This window comes from Belonocnema kinseyi, chromosome 6 (genome assembly GCF_010883055.1).
Source record: "Belonocnema kinseyi isolate 2016_QV_RU_SX_M_011 chromosome 6, B_treatae_v1, whole genome shotgun sequence".
Classification (NCBI taxonomy): Eukaryota; Metazoa; Arthropoda; class Insecta; order Hymenoptera; family Cynipidae; genus Belonocnema; species Belonocnema kinseyi.
The window spans coordinates 63,832,829-63,854,656 of NC_046662.1; the positions used below are offsets into that span (position 1 = coordinate 63,832,829).

General features: G+C 28.6%; 1 protein-coding gene across 2 annotated transcripts in view; it reads left to right on the forward strand.

The window, feature by feature from the left end:
• The first annotated feature begins 1,609 nt into the window (after positions 1 to 1,609).
• The window catches only part of LOC117174272, a 251,434-nt gene continuing 231,215 nt past the window's right edge, over positions 1,610 to 21,828 (forward strand). Inside the window, exons 1-2 of one of the 2 annotated variants that reach the window (XM_033363191.1) lie at positions 1,610 to 1,873; positions 15,600 to 17,963. In XM_033363191.1, coding sequence (XP_033219082.1) covers positions 15,734 to 17,963 — 2,230 coding nt within the window. In that variant the 5' untranslated portion in view covers positions 1,610 to 1,873; positions 15,600 to 15,733. The remainder of the gene's footprint in view (positions 1,874 to 15,599; positions 17,964 to 21,828) is intronic. The other variant, XM_033363192.1, reaches the window with a different exon arrangement.

A 21,828-nucleotide genomic window follows, 5' to 3' on the forward strand; every position in this document is an offset into this window, starting at 1 on the left:
ATTTCGGGGCAATGTTGTCAATATTTGTAATCCTAGATCGGTTTAAATTAAAATTACATACTTTTTAATTCCAATACTCAATCTTGTACGCGTGTAAAATTGAATTTTTTAACACTTTTCAATTTTTAAAAAATCCACGCTATAATTTCCAGTGGAACTGTACAATGCATAAAAAGCAAAAAATTAAAAAATTCAGCCTGAGGGCTTCAAGTAAACGAAATTTCTATTTTGAAATTTTAAAATTCAAAAGCATTCCGCTTTTTGTTTTTTAATTTTCAATTTAGTTTTTATAACTTTAAATGAAAAAAAATATCTTTAAGAGTTCAAATCTTTTGATGCCAATGACCTTGATCCATTCTTTCTTAATTATTCAATTTTTATATGCAATCGAAAAGTTTCCTTTTTCTCGACCTAAGACAACAAATATTGAAAATATTGCAAAGACATAATTTTAAATGAAATATATGTTATTTAAAACTATGTCTTCATATAGATTTATATTTTATTTATAGTCAATTATGGCCATTTTATTTAAAATATATAGTAATCGATTGGGATTGGACATCGCTATGTGACAATAAATGCGACATAAATCTACATCAATACATAGTTTTAAATTACATATATGTCATTTAAAATGATGTCTCAAATTTTTTCAATATTTGTCCTTCTAGTTCAAAAAAAAACTTTTCGAATGCATATAAAAATGGAATAATTGAGAAAGAATTGGTTAAGGCCATTGAAGTTAAATGATTTGAACTCATATGTGGTCTCCAATCGATTACTATATATTTGAAGAATAAAACTTCAAGCGTAAGATGTTTTGATGTTTGATGATGATTATTCATTATTTTCTTTCAATATGCTAGCATACCATTAAAGTTTAAGTATAGAAGCTTTTCTAAAAAAGCGATCATGCAGACATTTTAATTTGAAATTATCTCATTGCAATATTCTCAATATTTATCGTCCTAGATCGAAAAATAACAACTTTTTGGCTACAAATCCTCTAAATTCCTCTAGATTTTAGTAGTTGTAAATTCTTGTAGTTGTACTTTTTGTGTATTCTTTTAGGAATTTCCAACTACAATAAAATACAACCGTATACAATTAAATACAAAACATGTACAAAATTCGTCCCAATAATGGAAAAAAGTCCTACTTTTCTGTAACTCTAATTGTAATGTATTGTATTTATTTGTAGATCCCTGTAAAAATGGTTTTAGTTTTTTGTATTTGGTTGTAAACATTTTTCCGTCAGGGACGCTATGTCAACTTTTGTAATTTTAAGAACAGTCACGCAATAATGAACGGGGGAAGGGGGCTTATAACATCACAATTAATCCCGTGGGGGGGGGGGGGGGGAGAAAATGAGCGAAAACCCGACGGATAGCCTCTTACAGGCGATCCCTAACTTGACATGACTGCTACGTCGTTACCTCCAAGGGACCTTTAATCCCAGAAGTACACAAGATTCCCAACAGATACCGCCAGAAGTGCCGTCAAACTGCATACTCTACGTTGTTCTGCAGTACCGACCAAAGGACGTATTTACGCTCTCGGCGCATTCGGGAAGTGTATTGTACTGCCGAGGGGGGCTGAGGGGGCCGACGTAGAGAGGAAAATGGCCGTCGGGGCTATGGAAAAAGGGCAGGGACGTCGAGTGTTGCTAGTTTCTGTGAGAATTACGCGATTTTCGGGCTGGACTATACCGATCGTCTCAGCAATTGTGCGCGTATAGTGTCTCTCGTAATTTTCCGCGTGTTTTAAAGTGAAAAACGTATACGAAGGGTGTGAAAAATCGGAATATCTCTCATACCTGGAGTACATCAAGTGAGATAAGTGGCAACAAAAGGGTTTCTTAGCCGCAGAGGTAAACATTATTTTCTTTCACTCTCCGTAGCGAATTCAGGCTGCGCACCTGCCATGACAGATTCTAAATCAGGTGCGAGAGTCCTCATGACAGATTGTCATCCCAGCAAAATATGCGATCATTTCTATCAAATACTCTTGATAATATCGATACGTTTGTTCTTAAGTCTAAGCTAAGGGATTCATCGATCTTTAGCTGCCTCCTCAGCTCACGTCGGCCACTTGTGGCCGCCTGCGGACAATTTATGAAGGGTATTTTTTTAATTAAAAAATAAATTATTATTCTGCAAAGTACGCTTTTTGTTCTTCAATATTTCCTGATGGGATATATGGATAATCGATAGAAATCTTCAGAATTTTGAGCGATATTAGAAAGACGTATGAAATTATTGTTCCTATATGGTGTGGAGTTTATATTATTTTATTTAAAACTCAATTTAACTTTAAAATCTGTAGAGTATGAATCTTTTATTCATATTTATTATTCATGTATCTCGGCAGATGCTGTGCTGCAGCAACTCCGTTAATTGAGTAGAGATGTTACATGGTTGCATGATAGGATGCAAAATCACGTGATCAATACGTTAGTTTAAAAAATGTCGTTATTTTGTTGACCAGAATATTCATTAATTTTTTAATGTTAGATATTAAATAGTGTCGATTACTGGTGTATAGTTTTCGGAGAAACGAGATAAAAAATCTGCCTCAGTCCGGATTTGAACCACGAACGTCACTATACATGAGTGAAGCGTTAACCAATTACACCGCCAAAAAGTTACAATTTTATTTCTCTAGGTACTTTTGAATAGAAAAACATCATTTATTCATTTAATTAAAAAGCAATCATTTGTGTGGTTAAAAACGTAACTGTTTTGTTGGAAATTTCTTTTTTCTTTCTTTCTCTTTTTTTTTCTTATTTCTCCAAAATAATATAAGAGTATTTGACACTATTTAATATTTAACCTAAAAATAAATTATAACCCTAGCCAAAAATCCTTATTTAAATTTATATTCGGATTCGGCGTATTCTTCACCGACGTATTCATTCAGAAAAACCTTTACAAGGTAACGAGATGCAAACGCGTCATCATGTTAGATAAGAGAAACAAGAAAGTATCTGCTGAGGCCTCGGTTGCGTAATTGATTAACGCTCCACTCCTGAAGTGGAGTTCCCGGTTCAAATCCGGACTGACGCAGATTTTTTCTCGTTCCTCCAATCCCACTTTTCTTGTTTAAAAGTGTATTTTTTTTAAGTCCACCATTATATTTTTGATTCAGAATTCAGATCGCTTGGTTAAGAAATCTACTATTTGGTTCAAAATTTAATTATTTTCTTTTTTGGTCAAAATTGCAACAACTTGATTGAAAGTGGAACTACTTACTTTCTTAAAAATTAATTTGTTTTGGTTAAAGATTCATCTCTTTGGTTGAAAATTTATCTATTTTCTTGAAAATTTGTGTCATTTTATTTGAAATTTAATTTTTTAAACGATAATTTGACTTGAAAATTCATCATTTTTAGTTGAAAATTGAATTACTTGGTTGAAAAATGCATGTATTAATGTGTTCAAGATTCATCATTATAGTTGAAAATATTCATCTCTTTGGTTGAAAATTGAATTATTTCATTAAAAATTCGTTTTCTTCTTAAAAATCAATTTTTTTACTGAATATGTAAATATTTCCTTTTTGGTTGAAAATTAATATTTTAATTGAATACTGATATTTGCTGTTTGGACATTCATCTTTAATTTGTTGAAAATTCTTATTTTTTGGCTGATAATTCTTTGTTCAAAATTCATCTTTATTGGTTAAGAATGCAACTTCTTGGTTGAAAATTAATCTGTCTTGGTTGAGGATTCAACTTTTGTTGAAAGTTCTTTTTTATTCAAATCAACTGATCTAAATGTTAAATTTAAATCAAATACTTGGTTAAAGTTTAACTACATCGTAAAACGTTTATTTTTTGGTACAAGATTCTTCGTTTTAGTTGAAAATTTATATGTGATTGAAAATTAAAGTTTTTATTAAGGGCATGTGATACTTACAAAATTGTCGATTTACCCAGTTTTAGGTTCCCCCGGCTTTTTTTCTAGAATAATAAATATTTTGTCTTAAAAATTTTGGAAATGATAGCGAACATGCTAACGGACGCCCCCACACACTTTTTTTGTAGTTTAATTTAAAAAGTTTTAATTGAGCAAAATGTGATTAATTTGCATAGCGCTTAGGAAATAGTATCGATTTTTTCAGTGTTAGATTCCCCCGGCTTTTTTCCTAGGATAAGAAATATTTTCCCTTCAAAATCTGGGAAATGATATAGAACATGCTAACGGACGTCCTCACACACTTTTTTTGTGTTTTTTTATCAAAAATTTTTTGATATTGCTAACCACGTCCGTGTATATTTCGAGATTATGTGTGTCACAATTCACCCGAGCGTTACTTCCAAACTACACAATATTTTTGGCCGAAAACTTCGGACTTACAAATAAACATAGTAACATCTCCGGGAACTAACCTTCTTTGTAGGCAATCAAAAAAGTTTATTTCACAAATAATTTCCGGATTATCGGAAAGGCACTGATGAAAAACGACGTAACCTCAAAATAATGCATATGCATAAAATTTTTATTTAGCACAATAATTTTTTTTGTAATTATCCCTCAAAAAAGAGTCCGGGGACGTCCGTTATGATATTTTACAGCATTTCCGAATTCAGTTTTTAAACATTTTCATTCTTGTGGAAAAAAAGCCGGGGAAACTGTAAGCATCACACGCCCTTAAAAGTGCATACATTTTCGAAGTGAAAGTTGAACGTTTTTCCAGAAAATTCATCTTTTTAGCTTAAAAGTTAAAACATTTAGTAGAAAATTAAACAATTTATTATTGAAAATGAACCTTTTCCTTGAATGTTCATAGTTTTAAATGAAAATTGATTCTTTTTATTTAAAAATTAATCTTGATTAAAAACTAACTTTCCTGTTGTATATGCTTGTTTTCTGGATTAAAAGTTAGCTGTTTTCTAAAACATTCGATTTTATTAGTTGAATTCAATTAGTTGATAATACGTAATTTTATAGTTGGAAATTAGTTTTTGTAACAGCAAAATTAAGCGTTCTATTTTTTGTTAAAAATTTCTCTTTTTTCGTTGAAAATGATCTTTTTTGTTCAAAAATTAATGTTTTTTTTAATTCGAATTCGTTGGTTAATAAATTAATCATTTTGATTGAAAATGCATCCTTCTTGGCTTTAAGGTTCAACAATTTGTTAGAAAATTAAAATATTTAGGTTGAAAATTAAAATATTTATGTTGAAAATTAAATTATTTGGTTGAAACTTAACTTTTACCTTGAATATCCATATTTTTTAATGAAATTTTATCTTTTTTGTTGTTGAAAATTTAACTATTTCATTGAAAATTAATCTTTCTTGTTAAAAATTCTTCTTTTCCGGTATAAAAGTCAACCGTTTTCTAAAAAATTATACTGTCGATTGAAAACCTAAATATTTGTTTAAAAACTCGTCCTTTTGAGTAGAAACTTAATCTTGTTTGTTAAAAATTGATTGATTATCTATTTTGGCTGAAAATGATCTTTTTTTGTCAAAAATTTAACATTTGGTGTTCAAAGTTCAACTTTCTTAAAAAAAAAATATTTTCGACATTTTGAAGGAATTGCTGAGTACACTTTCCGACAGAATCTTAATTCATTCACGGAATTTTGCACGATTATACCAAAGGATTTTGATGGAATTTTAATTGTTTTAAGGAAATAAGTACAATATCCGTTGATTGCAGAGAATTTTAAGACATTTCGAGATTTAAAAAAAAGTCGGTTTTTTGAAGGATTTCAAGAGATACGAAAGTACTTTAATGAATTTGGAAGGATCTCAAAGGATTATAATAGAATTTTGAAGATTTCAAGGTATTACAAAGGATTTTAAGGAGTTTTCAGTGATTTCATGGTATGTCAAATGATTTAAAGAGATTGATAAATATTCAAAAGTATATCTGCGGATTTCATAAAGGCTTTTTTTAAGCGATTTCGTGTAATTTTAATAGTTTTTAAAAGATTGAAATTGATTTCAATAGATTCAGAAAGATCCCTACGGATTGTAAATATTTCAATTAAGTATAAAGGAATTTCAGATATCAAGGGATCTTACAATATTTCGAAATAGTTTACGTGATTTCAAGCATTTGAATTGGCTTTTAGAGATGGGGGAATATCGGAGAATATTATAATCTACCAGTTGTCGTTCGATTATAATGGAATTTGGACTCAAAAGACATATTTCACTTCAATGATTTTTTTAATCTTCAAAATTTTGGGAGTTACGCCAGATTAAATGTTTGGGATGTATTTTTTCAATTGTCGACATTTCTGGAACGAATAATGAAATATTGTTTAAATATGATTGCAATATGATTTAGGGACACTTATAGCAGATAGCATAATTTGTTTCTGAAATTAACATGTGGTATCGGGGGACATCTTTCTGTGATCAAGTATCACTTTGTAAGTAATATTAATGCTGAAATATCCTTTACAATTGAGCAATCTATAATATTCACTGTCTCTTACTTTGAATTGTTTATGACAATTATCGCTACAAATGAACTTTTTTTTAATTTCACACTCCACCCTGAGCATGCCAAAAAATGTTTTCAAGAAGATAAAACGAAGTTTTCAGCTTCTGTCGTTTGTGAGTATCTCTGGAACTAGAGGAGTCCATAATTTTTCTTCATTAATGAAAGTTGATTTCATAAGGAATCTTTATACCCTAATATAACAAAAATTAAAAGAGGACTATTTCACGAAAAATGAAATCAAAGATTTGTTTGGATTTTTTTAAATGCAAAATTAAAAAAAATTGTATTAAAAATTGTATATTTTAAAAATATACAATTTCATCTCTGATACCTTCAAATTTCAACAAGATTCAATTATCGGTTCCAAAATTGTAGATAATTAAAAAAAATCCAAACCAACAATTCAATATGGCGTAAATCTCCAAAATTAAAAAATCCTCCAGATTCTGATATTCCTTACGTGTACTGGCCCAGATGTTATTAGTAATTTCCACGAATTTTAAAGGATTATAAGGAATTCTGCTGATATTTAGTCATTTCAAGGATTTCAAAATATTTCACGTAATCTCAAAGAATTTTATCGGATTTCCACAGTTTTTGAAGGATTTCGAGGGATCTCAAACTTTTTAGAGGAATTTTACGAAAGTATATACGATATCCATGGGATTCAAGGAATTTCACATTACTTAAAAAATTTGAAGTGATTTATGAAAATAATTGATCACTTATGACATTTTCAAAATTCAATTTTTTTTATGCAAAAATTTTGTTCATAAAAAAAATTTTTAATACAATATTTGAATTACACAACCAATTCTCTGAAATTATTAAATAAACGTAGGAACTATACAAATCATATTGGTCTTTTCACATGAACAAAATTAAATCTGTTATCCAGTATAAAATTGGAATATTTAAAAAGTATGTATAGTAGTTTGAAAAAAAGTATTAAAAATAAATTAAAAATGTGAATAATTAATTTTTGGAGTTAAAATTAAGTTTTTGTTAAAAATATAATATAGAAATAATAGAATTCATTTGTAAAATATGTAAGCACTCAAGTAAATTGTTTATGACTAAACAAAATACAACATAAATAAAAACGAAACAATATATCGTGACACTCTTTAAAAAAAATTGATGATGAAACATTTTGAAAATGTAAAACCGGAGATAGAAGCTGTAATTTAATATAAATTTGGATCTATACACAGTATTAAAAAAAAGGTATTAGAAGGTGAACCTCTTTTTAATCGAAATGTACAATTTAAATACCTAATGAAAAAATTGAATTAATCTTCCCAGTTAATGGACTAAGAAGTTGTAAATGTTCTAAATTAAACAATTTAAAGTTAAATGTTTAAAACGGAGCCACTTGAATTTGAAATCTTACAAAACGTAATTTACAAATGTTTATTTGACCGATAATCCATTTATGATTGATGGGATTTTTAAAAGAGAAAATTATTTTTAACATAAAAATGGTTTATTTAACAAATTCGATTTTTTGTCGGCACTTTTCATATCATGGTGAATGGATTTCCAACGACCTAACTACATGCATTTTTTTCATTCTTTAATTGCTGAGATCATTAAAAAATCGTTCAACATTTTTTTAAATAAAACTTTTGTTATAAAAAGATTGCTTCTTTGCTTCACTTGGAAAATAAGTTTTTTATGTTTCCTCTATTTTGCCCCTTTTTCATGAAAAATTACCAAATTTCCCTTTTTTGAACTTGTATTGTGTTTTAATTCGTGTTAATAATATGAATATGATACATAGATTTAAATATTTATCTTTTCAAATGATTTTCTTGGGATGTCCCCTGAGTATTTCTCCATTTGTCTATTACATAAGGATTTAAGTATAAAACTCGTGACTCTACAGAAATTTTCAGCGGAAAATAATCTCAAAAAGGGTCGATAGAGTAATTTTTCACAAAATTGGGAATAATAGTGGAAACACTTAACATTTATTTTTACATGTAGAAACGATGAAATAATCTTTTTATGAGAAATGTTATATTTTTAAATAATGTTAAATGATTTTTCACTGTTTTCTGCCTTTAAAGATTTTATTTGTAAAATTTGAATATGCATACGTCGTTGCAACTACAAAAAAGTCCGAAAGAAACTTGTTGAATAGAAATTTTGTTATATGCTTTAAAATCGTTATTATATCCAAGAGTATTTGTTTTTTTTTAATTCTGTTTTTAATAATGAAAGCGTGTTACTTATAAGTATAATTAAATATTTCTTTCTAAAATGCATTCTAACTATAACTAATGTTTTGAAGTTAAATTCAAACCACTTCATTTGTATAGGTTCAGCTAAAAAATATTTTAACTCTAAACTTTCATTTAAATACTGAATAATTTAGTTAGAAGTACACCAAATGAATATTGTAAATTTTTTATGGTAAGATTTAAAAATAAAATTTTACTGCTCAACACTCATATGCAGATTTAAAATTCAAGTTACTCAATAATTTAGAATGTTTCACTTCAAACTGTTTAAGTTACAACATAACTTTGCAGTTGATCAAATATTAAAATCTTAAATTATTTCACTATTTAACTTAGCACATTTAAGCTAAAAAGTGTTGATCATGCAGTAACTTCGAAGAATTCACTGTTTTTAAAAAAAATTTTTTTTAAGTAACCTATATATAAAGAGAAAAGGGGAAGTTTTTCAATAGAGGGATAGATCCCTGTGTTTATGAAAAAGCACATAAATTGACTATAAAAAGACAAATATTTAATTAGTTCAAAAGGAATCCCGACGATTTAATTCAACTTAGGTAAACATAGTTTAGGACGAATTAAAACAATTCGAAGGTACAACTTTTAGCAAGCTAAGTGGGAATGAAAAATTGTAATTTGAATTAATGTGAAGGCTGGTGAAGGCAAAGATGGTAAAAGAGGATAGCACTGATAAGACAGTGCTCAGAAAAGTTTCTTTCATTCAATGAAAATGTTTTGGAATTCAAGAAAAATATATAATGGCTCTCAGTCAAAGAAAAGTTTCTTTCATTTAAAGAAATATTTTTTTTGACTGTGTTTGATTTAAACACATTTGTTTAGTCTCAATTGAAGACATTTCTTTAATTTCTACTAGTGACTCCTCGGTGGAAAAAAATATTTCTTGAAATTAAAGAAAACCTGTTGATGAAACATTTTCCTTAATCCAAAATATACGAACGTCATTCTTTGAGATCAAAAATTTTCTCTTCAATTGAAAGTATTTTTTTGTTCAATTTAAAAAATCATGTTAAAGGCACAATTCCTTCAATTCAAGTGTCCATTATTTTTGTAAATCTATGTAAAAACATGTAAGTCGCCAAAAATGAACTACTTTTTAATTACAAAAATTGTGTCATTACTTCTTGCTTACCTTTTGAGTAATTTTGAACAACAATATGATTTTTAAAAAACAAAGTTGAAAAAAATCAAAATTTGTAAGAAAAGCCCTTGTGAATTTTTTCTCGCGGTGGTATCCTTCAGTTATCATGATATACGAATTAAGAAATTAGATTAAGCATTATGTCATAAAAAAACATTCAGATTATCACAAGTCGAAGAAAATTCATGAAGAAGGCTTTTACACGAATTTACAATTAGTGTTCAATTATATTTCATGTTTACATTCTCATTCATGAGAGTGTAATTTAATCATCCAAATTTTCGATCTCTGGTTTTTAACGAATCTTTACGTTTCGGTACTCACAGAGTCCGAAAATCATATAATAATTTTCTCAGTGTCTGTCTGTATGTATGGTTACCTGGAAGTTGTAGTAACACTGACTTTTATGGGATTTGTCCAATTGAGTCAGCCTTTGATACACTTCTTAAAATTCCCAAAATGGAGGCTACGTTCGTTAAGCAGATATTTCCAACCAAAATAAAAAAATTTAAAGCATTTTTAAAATTTGAAATGTTTTTTTAAATGTTAGAAATGTTTGTCAAAGTTTCTGATACACGGGCAGACGACTTGCAAATTATCCAAATAAAAATTTCAATTTCGATAAAAAATAGAAAAGTTATATACTTTAAAAATTTTGTTAAATGTTCAGAAAAATAGAAAAAAAGATTTTTATGATAGATTAGGAAATTTCATTTAAATTCTTCACTAGATATCAAATTTATTTAGAAACTATCTCAGTTAAATTTTTCGACCAGTCGAAATTCAAAAATTTGAGATTTCTAAATTTGAATAAAATTTTGTAAAATTTTTGTAAAATGTTCTGGTACACGAACAAAATACGTGCAAATGATCCTAATGACATTTCTAAATTCTATAAAAATTTAAAAAGATATATACTTTTCAAAATTTCGAAAATTAAAAAAAAAGAACAAAAATTGTTTAATGGGTCAAGAAATATCAATCTAAATTTCTACTAGATATAAAATATATGTACTTTAAAACTATTCTCACGAAATTTCTTAATTATACAACAGTTCAAAAACCTGGATCATTTTCAAAATTATTAATTTTTTTTAGAGATCCGTGAGTTTAAAACGTTGTTTTTAGTAGATTTGAACAAGATTTACGAATTAGCTTGACGAAGTTTTACAATTGGACATTTTCTCCTAATAACTTTTTCGATCAAAATACCAGAGTTATAGCACTTATAAAATTCAAAAAAATTAATGAAAATTGTAAGCTAAATAATGCACCATATAAAAAAGTCAAGAAAAGAAAAACGTTACTTTTTTAAGGCCCTACAAGATTATCATAAGAACATTTTGAATTTTTTCTAAAAATTGAAAATTTTGATTGCACAAAAATTAATTTAAAATAAAAAAATCCACTTTTCGGCCAAACTGCAAGATACGACAAAAGATGAATGGATAAAAACTGTGCATCCAAACAAGATCTACGAATTTTTTATTATTCACTTTTTGGTAGGACACTTAGTTTTTTCTTTATCCGTAAAAACGGCATTAGAAATAGAATAAAATCAATTTTTAGACGAACGACACAAGCTACGTAAAAAATAAAGCGTCAAAATTTGTTTAACCAAAAAAAGATCTACAACTTTTGTATGAATCATTTTTGATAGAATGCATAGTTTTTGTTTTAATCCCGAAAAATAAAATTCACAATAGATAAAAAAAATCGTTCGAAAAATGATGGAAGGTACGAAAATACGTAATTGACAAAAAAATGCGCATTTAAAAAAAAGATCTACAAATCTGCAATAAACTTTTTTTTATAAGAATATATTCAAATTGAAGAAAACTTAACTTTTTAGAAAAACGACACAAGCTACAAAAGCATTTTAACTAATCAATTTTTGGCCTAAATTATATCTACAAATTTTTTTCAAGCCACTTTACCCCAGGATGCGTATATTTTTGGTTTAAATCGTAAAAATAACGTTGAAAATAAACAAATTAAATTTAAGGGAAAACGGCACAAGTTGCCTTAAAAAGGTTGATAAAAAATTGTTTTTTTATATGATACACACTTTTTTAAATTCAAAAAACAAGATCATAAAAATACGTATGTTTCAATAACAATACATATTATGAATTGTAATAATATACATTTATTAAAGTGATACATTGTCCATGGTAGCTGAGAATAAAAATTAGTGCAAAATAAGGAACAAATATTAAATTAATCATGAAAAATAAAATTTGTACATTAATTTCTAATATCTAAATAAGCTGCACTAGCCCGAGGTGCAGAAATAAGTATAATATACATTTGATATAATAGTGTTACAAATAGTATAGAAAATGAATATCTTCGTTAAAGTCAAAGAAGCTTTAACGAAAGAGAATTCACAGTCACCAACTCACAGTTGTTGATTTGTGGACCTTTAATTTTAAAACGCCTGCACACAAATGTGGGGAAAATGCAAAGGCCAAGCGCGAGATAAATGTATTATCGAGTGCGAAGCGCGAAAACCGACAGTGACGCAGATTTACGATATTTTACGATATTTAGAACGTGTGAATAATATTTTAAGTACCAAGAGATTCAGTTAAAAGCAAAAGCACCTCATTCCTTTAATTAATGCATGAAACACAATTTTATTTACTTTTAGAAGTTTTATCACATAGCCGATTCGTTTCAATTCAATAATGAATTTATTCCAGACAATAAAGTGCCATGTAACTTTCGCAATGATATATTAATTTTTATTTGGAATATTCGTTAAAACTGGGAGAAAATTAATTGTATATTTAAAATCTGTTATGTTATAGAATTGCAGAGCAATTTGTGGTTTTAAAATATTTAATTATGTCTATTGCTAATCTATTATTTGGAGAAACGAGAAAAAAATCTGTCTTAGCCCGGTTTCGAACCGCATTCGAACTGGATTCTCATGAACTAAATAACATCATTTGATTAAATATTATTCAGTAATGTTTGCGTTGGGGGTCTTCGAATATTATTCATTCCAAAAATTGTATTTTAATCAATAAAAAAAAACAAAACCTATTTTGATTGTCAATACTTAGAAAGTGTAAAATATAGAAAGATCAAATATAGCTAAATTGCAAATATTGTTAGATTATAAATAATTATAATTTTCTTTTCAAACAGTGATGCGAAAAGCTTTTTTCTGCATAGCATGTATGAAAGCTTTATTTTTATAGCGTAAAATCCTTTTTTTCATTGCGGAAAAATATATATGTACTAAATGAGTGAGCTATACCATCATGTTGACTTGTCTAAAAAGTGATGTGTTATTAGTGAAAATAATTATAAATTTGCATAAATAGTACAAAATTCGATATTATCACGACTATATTTTAAATTAAAAAAAAAAATTAAACTTATTTGGAGATGAAAACTATAAGTAATCTATTATTCATCAACTAATTGAAATAAGATAATAGAACATTCCATTTTATTTCGTGATCTAATTTTAAAAAATGTTATTACCAAACGAGAATAAAAATTTTCGGGATTCTAAAAGATTATAAAAGAAAATTAGTATAGGAACAAATAATGTTAAAATATTGAAAGAATTGATGGATAAAATACAGAAACTGCGAACGAAGGATTTGGTCATTGAACAGATTTTAAATTTTTGCAAGGGATTTTACAGGAATCCAGAAATTTCAAAACATTTGAGAAAATTCCAAAACTGAATAGATTGCAAATACATCAATGTATTATTGATGGATTTTGAGATATTTCAGAGAATTTCGACGGATTTAAACTGTTTTTGACAGATTTAATAAATGTTAACGAAGTTTCAACGTATTTCGTAAGATTTCAAAAAATTTCAAGGGATTTCATAGGATTTGAAAGCTTTCCAAACATTGCTGAGGATTTTTATGGATTCTAAAGGATTTCAGGATATTAACCATTTTTTTAAAGGATTTCCAAAGATTTGAAGCGATTTCTAAAGAATTTTGGAAAATAAATTTAATTTAAATTCAAGCTATTCCTATCGCTTTTAAGGATTTTTAAATTAAAGGACTTAATTTAATATTTGCTTTTAAGGTAAATATATAAGTATATAGCTAAGTAAGTATAATACTTTTAAGGACTTATTTGAATAGATTTATACGATGACCTGTGAAAAGATTTCAAACCATTTTTAGGGGTTCCAAAGTATTTAAAGTGATTAAAAAAATAACCAGGAACTTGAAAGTAGGTTTAAACATTTCCAAAATTTTCGAGGATTTTCGGAGTTTCCAAAAGATTTCAAGAAATAAAAAAAAATTCAAGACGTTTGAGGGTATTTCAAAGATTTCCAAACATTTCTGAGGATTTTAAGAGATTTCAAAGATTTGAAAGTTTTTCTAGAGAGTTGCGGAAATTAAATGGAATGAAATTTTAAGGTATTCCCTGCGCTTTCAATTGTTTTCCAAATTTGCTAGATATTTCAGCGGGTTTGTTCACAGATTTTAAATTTATAAGTTCGATTTAATTTGTATTTAATGGATTTTAAATAATTTCTACTTATTTTAATAGATTTTCACGATAACCTGAGGAAAGTATTCAAAATATTTTCAGGGATAGCAGAGGATTGAAAGAGATTAAACTAATTTTTACAGGAATAGGTTCGATTTAATTTATATTCAAGAGATTCCAAATAATTTCTACTTATTTTAGTGACTTTTCTCAGTTTCTAAAGGAAAGATTTCAGAAGATTTTGAAGGATTTAAAAACATTTATGGAGATTGAAAAAATGTTAAGGATTTTAAAAGCGTTTTGCAGGATTTCCGAAGATTTCAAGGTATTTCGAGAGAAATTTGGATACCAAATTAAAAGAAATGAAGTTTTAAGGGAATTTTAGCGATTTAAACGATTTCAAGGGGTTTTAAGGTGTTTGAAGCAATTTCACAAGATTTAATTAATTTGGTTGAATCTCAGAATATTACAAAGTTTTCTAGGGAGTTCAAAATTTTTTGTAGGGTTTTCAAATAATTTCGACTTATTTTAATTTACTTTTAACATTTAGAAATATTTCAAGGAAATCCTATTGGTTCCGAAGATATCAAGGGATATTAATGTGTTTCAAAGCATTATACCAGATTCTTTAAAATATATGGAGGGGATTCTACAAATTTGAAGGGATTTCACCGTCTTTCTAGATAACTATAGGGGATGAATTCAATTTATTGTATTTTCAAATGATTTCAAATGGCATAGGCAAATTTCTCGAAATTTTTAAAATTTCAAATATAATCAAAACAGTTTCAGAGATTTTATGGGATTTTCACGTATTTTAAGAGATTTCAAAGATTTCAATGAATATCAAAAGATTTACAAAGGTTAAAGTGTTTTTAAGAAATTCCAAAATATTTTCGTGAATTTCAATGAAATTTTAAGCAATTATGATGATATCAGATCTTCATTTTATCCTCCTAAAAATTTCACTTTTGTCTCGAGCCTTTTCTATTGTAATATATGAATTGTCAAAATAGCCCGAAAGACTGCTACTTTGAGGTCTATTGTATAGTGCACATAAATCTGAGATTTTTTTTTAACTTTGCATTTTAAAAATAAAATTTCTAACAACAACAAAATTAATTTGATAAATATGTTCAATCAACATTTAATTTGATTATAGTTAAGTAACAAATTTTTTTAAATAAGCCTGCAAACGGCTTCGGTGAAATTAAATGGAACGACCCATTTACCAAATATTTCTCTGTTTTAGGTAGATCTTCGGTGGATAAGAGACATGATATCATAATCAACAATGGCAACTAGATAGTCTTGAATTCACATTCAAAAAACCAGTTATCTCAGGGCCTTTTAACTCGCTTCTAAAATGTGAATAAAGACAGCGGAATGAAGCCGCAAAAAAAGGCTATTATTGCCAAAAAGGCAACCAAACCTTCATTGGTTGTCAAAAAGCGCCGCATGCTTATCGAAACGGCGGCAATGGATGCCAAAAAGGATAAAAAAATTAAGAAACTCGAAAAAGTTGAGGAGGTCAAGAAAAAGTTCGAAACTGAGAAGAAGAAATTAGAGGAAAAGAAAGTACCAGAAGAGAAGAAGAAAATCGAAGAAAGGAGAAAAGAAAAAATCGAAAAGACAGATGACAAAAAGAAACCAATCAAAGATTCGGAAAAGAAGACTGAAAAAGTAATCGAGAAGAAGACAGAAGATAAAAATGAAGATGAGGTACCTGAGAGTGTTGAAAAGAAAAAAGGTCAAAAGTCAGATGGGAAGGTTCAAATCGAAAAGACCCTTTCCGACCCAAAAAGAAAACTCGACAAAGTTGAGGAACGGACCAAAATTAAAACTGACGAAGAACCACAGGAAAAAATAAATGACAATGACGAAATCGATTTAACTGACAATAAAGCATCTTGTGCTAAAAAGAAAATCGAGAAGAAGAAGGAATTAAAACTACCTAAACCAGAATCTAAGGAAAATTCAAAGATTATCAAGGAATTGCCGAAGGAAAAGAAAATTGAACGCAAGAAAACAACTGATTTAGACTCAACAGGAAAGTTATCCCCTGGAAGAAAAAAGGATCCGAAAGTGAAGCCAAGTAAGAAAACTGGTCCGAAGAAGACAGTACTAGCGAAAAAAGGAAATCCTTCAGTAGCAACGAGGTTCCTTGAAAAGAAACTGAAACTAGTGAAGTGCTTCCAAGCTGATGAGTCCTTAACAGAAGTCAACAATGAAGCTGTGACAAAAATAAAGAAGAAGCCACTAATACCCAAAAATAAACCAGTCGTGGAGAAAAAACTTATTCTCGATAAACAGATGAAGGCAAAGTTACCACCTAAAAAATTAATATTGAGGAAAGAAGAAAAGGCAAGGAACTTAGAAAAGGCTAAAAAAAGAGCTGAGACAAAGGATTTGGAAAAGGCTTCAGATATTAAGAAACCTGCTAACGAGGAAGTTGATTTGAACATTAATACTAGCGAAATAAAGAAGGAAGTTATCGACGAAAAAGAAGTAGAGAAAGCTAAAGAAGTTGAGAAAGTTAAAGAAGTTAAGGAAGAACCAAAGAAGATTTTGAAAAATGTCTCCAAAGCAAAAGTTCCTAAGAAGACTTACAAAAAAGCATCAAAGGTTTCAAAGGACAAGCACGAAGACCCAGACAAGGAAGAGTCTGGAGAAGAGGATTCGAAAGAGGTCGCGAAGGCCGCAACAAATACCAAGGACCATCCAGAAAGTCTGATGAAGGTAGATCTGAAGGTGGAAGATGCAAATTGTGAGACGAGTGGAAGTTCGACTGCCTCTGATAGTAGTGACGAGAGTTGGAGAAATGGAAGAGGGAGGAGTTCGAAGAGGAAAGAGAGGAAGGACAGGAAGGAGAGAACCAGAACTCCATCAGACGAAAGAGCAAGAAGAATGAGACTTTTTGGTTTCTGGAGTGGGCCTAAAAGACACAGGGTTGCTTCTTTGAATGCTCTCGCGAAAGTTCACTGCTTGTATGAAAATGAAGCCGGTGGAGTTTACCTTGGAGGATTCTGCAAACCTAAACCAGAGAAAGAGAAGCTGAAGGAAAAGAAGGCGAAGGAGGAGAAAGATAAGGAGAAGGAAAAGGAGAAGGAAAGAGAGAAGGAAGCAGTTATTAAAAAAGAGAAGGACAAACAGGAAAAGATAAAAAATGAACAAGAGACTGCTCCAAAGAGGAAGCTGAGAAACGTGCCAGGATTGAGAGGAAAGCATTGGGACATGCACGAGAGCGTTTCCTCTTCTTCGTCTTCTTCAGAGGAAGAGTGCGTGAGTGTGAAAAGTGAAAAGGTCAAGAAGACTATTGTCAAAAGGAAGAAAAAAGTCGCTGAGGTGATGGACTTGAAGGATATGGTGGTCTGTAAGAGAATGGCAAGTCTCAATGCCTCTGCTATTTTGGCTGCTTCTTATTCGGATGAGAAAATTCGCCTTGGTTCTGACAGCGATTCCTCGAGCGAGTCGGAGGTGGAGATCATAAAGAGAAAGAGACATGTAGAGACTGACGCGGAAAAACAAAAGCGGCTGGGCTCGGAACCTGAAGAAGTCATCAAGCCTTCCAAGAAAGTTGTCATTGTTAACCAAGACACTGACGTCACCATTACAGGTAAGACTTTGCCGTATTCGGATTGAGTTAAGATAAGAATAAAAGTATACTCGAAAGTCCAAGTGTAAAATCCTTTGTTCAGTTTTTCCTAACACTTCACAGTTTGTAACTTAAAAATACGTTTGAAATTTTCAAAAAAATATGTTGAACGATTTGTAATTGAAAGGGTTCTAAATCAACTCAGGTAAAATTCTGAAACAGGAAAACATTTCAAAATGGAATGAAAAGGAATTTAACTTGCATCTTTCTTAAATAAAACCGCTTAAAATTGAACAATTTCAGACTGAAATTCTAAAAAGAGGTGAATTTCATTTAAAAAAGAAATAACAACTTTATAATTTTTAATATAGAGCGATAAACAATTAACTATAGTGAAGCTCTTCTATTGCGCCGAATTTAGGGCTGTCGGTGGGTGGGAACCTATTCATTATAGCCCGATCCGCTTTTGTTTGTTCACGCCTGAGTGACAACAGCAAATCCTGCTCACCCCGCGCAGCTCCTGTTACACCTACCCGCGACGCGGCGTTAATTCTCGGAAGGGCTATAGAAGGGAGGACTATTGAAGGGTTTCACTGTATTTTATTTTGAACATCTCGGAATGATTTTGATTAAAATCTGGAGAAAAGAATAATTTAAAAACATTAAAAATAGAATTTTTCAGATTAAAATGTTGAAAATTGGACCATTTAAAAATAAAAGGAAATTTAGTTTTATTTTCTAATTAAAAGCGTTCAACATAAAAAAATGTAAACTTTTAAATTTTAATTTTGTAAAAAAATGAGGTGTTTCGTCGTCTTTGAGTTAGACGCAGACGAAAATTAAAATGAAACATTAGAATCAAATTCAGAACTCTAAGTAACCATTCAAAATTTAAGAAATTGTTCAATTACTGAGGTATCAATTTTATATCTTTCAATTTTTATAAATTTTGATTTTCAACATCACAATTTTGATATTTTTTATTTTTAATAGTATAATTGTTTACACTTCATGTAGAATTATTATTCATTCTTGAAATCTTTTCAATTTTAAATGATTCATTTTATCAATTTCCAACTGAAAAAGTAATAAATAAATAATACAAAACAAGGCCTCTGTCATTCCAGTTTTTGAAGTTATACAATTTTAAGCCGTTCAATTCGAATTTTTTTTTAGTTGAGTTTCAAATCCTTCATATTTTAGAACATTTACAAATAAAAATAGGCCCTGTTTGCGTGTACCGAAATTTTGACACGAATAGCCGGATTTTTTCGGTACATTTAGAATTGGAAAAGGAGATTTTTGTACCGAAATTTTGATACAATTAAACACATTTTTTCGGAAGGTGTAGACATTTCCAAAAAAATAATTTAATTTGCTATGCGTTTTCTTCTGTAATGATTTAATTTTTAAGGCTTGAATTGGACAAATTATTTTAAAAACATTTTTATTATTTTGAATTTATTCTGGATTCATTTAATTTATATAAGGGAATTTAAAAGCTCTTAAAATTAAAAAATTTTAGGCTACAAATTTTGAAAATATTTCAATTTCATTCGAAAAGAGTTAAAATTGTATCATTTTTAATTCAAAGCTTTCAAAATTGAACAATTTTATTTTAAATTGAAGAATCTCGCAATTGAAACTTGTGAAAGGAAAAAATTGAAAATTTAGCGTTCAAAATGAAAATTCAGAACTCTGAAGTAACCATTCAAAATTATAGAAATTATTCAATTATTGAGGCATGGATTTAAGATAGTTCTATCTATTTTCATTTTAAACAACAGCATTTTTTACTTTATAATTTTGAATCATCTTATTTTTAACACTTAATTTAGAATTCGTATTTATTCCTCAAATCTTCGAATAAAATATTTTTCAATTTTAAATCATTCACTTTTTCATATCTTTATTTAAAAATTTGGAAATCTTAAGATAATATATCGAAAATAAAAAAAAAGAATACAAAAAGATCGCTATGATTCCAATTTTTGAAATTAGACAATATTAAGCCTTTTCATTCGAAACTGGGTTTTTTTAAAGATGAGTTTGAAAATTTCAATATTTTTTTTAACTTTCAAATAAAAAATAAATTAATTTTCAATACCTAGGTTTCAAATATTCTCATTTTTCAGGCGTCAATTTGACATTACTTTTTTAATTTTTCATTTTGTGAATTTATTCTGGAGGCATTTAATTTAAAATGATTTAATTACAAATCCTTTAGAAACAAAACTATAAAATCTTTCAATGTTAAATTTTGAAAGATTTAATGGTGAAATTCTCATTATGAAATTTTAAATTGAAAACCCCCATAAACTAGGAAATTGCAAACCAAATATTTCTTAATTTAAGCTTTTGAGGCAAAAGAACATTAGTTTTAAGGCCTTAACAATTAAACTGTTTTAGAATTACGCATTCAAAACTAAAATTTTAAATTGAAGTTATAGAATTATTAAAGATGACAAATGTGTATTCTTAAGTATCATGCCCTGTAGTCAAGCGATATTCAAATTAATTAAATATTTTTCTAAACTACAAAAATACAGATTAAAAATACTACCAATGTTTGGGAAAATTTAAACAGAACGAAGTATATTTTAATGATGAATATTAAAAGATTATTTTTAAAAAGAATTATTTAGTTCAGTGAATTAAAGAAAAAACTATTTTTATTCAATACGACAACATGACAATAATTATTTTCTTGGAAAAATCTCAATGATCCATACATAGGGTGAGGCAAGAATCACGTAATCGTTATACTGTGACTCGCGCATTTTAATGGCAAAAAGCCTTTGTTCATAAAATAATTAAACTAGATCGTCAAAGTTTTTCGAAAATGGGTTTAGTGCATTTAAAATACTTAAAAAATCAAATACATGTCTTGATAATTTTTTTTTTAGAATTATCATTTTTGAGTACAGTAATACAAAAATGTAATTTAAATTTTACTTAAAATGTTATTGTCAAACAAAATTTTTTTAGAAACTCTGTATCTCGCGAGTAAGTTTTTGTTTTACACTTAAACTAAATATTACATATTTTATCGAAATCGCCACTCTAGCCTATTCCAATTTGTGTTTAGTGCCACTTTGAGATTGTCAGTTGACATTACTACTTCCTCGAAGATGGATAACTGTTTCTAATCAAATTTTTTCGGATTTAGTTCAGCACCACGTCATCTCGAAAGTCGGCTTCCACCTTATTTTTAAATGGTGATCTAGATTTAACTGAATGTTTTTACGCCCGTATGAAAAATTTCCGATTTGGTTGGTTATCTAGTTATCTACTTCCACTCTTTAATTGTTGATTTGCTATAAGTTTATGATTTTTTAAAAATAATTTAAATTTACGGATGATTCTTAAATTTAGATTTTAAAAAGAGATTACTTTTTTCTTTATTTATTTGTACTATGTTCATAGAAATTGGAAGCGTTTTCCAAACTGCGTTTCTATTAAATTTTAATAGCCTCGAAAGCTGATAACAAACGAATTTAAAAGCTTCGATTTTTAGATAAGCCAGCGGAACGGATGTCTACATTATTAAAATCATTCACTACATTATTAACTTTTGAAATAACTGCTTTTAAAATATTTTAATTGGTACTCAAAATGATAGTGAAAAAATTTCATCATTGATATTCAATTTATTTATTTTGAACTTCAGATTAAAATGAGTTTTTTTTTAAAAGCGTGATGCATCCTTAAAAAAATAATGATTTCAGGCTTCACGGACTGGTCCCTATATTCCTTATTTTACTGTATATTTCATATTATTGTACGAAACTGAGTGACTGTTTCGATATTATTCAAGGAGTTAGACAAGGATGCGTTATGTCTTCATGGTTATTTATATTATTTATGGACAAGTGTTTAAGAATGG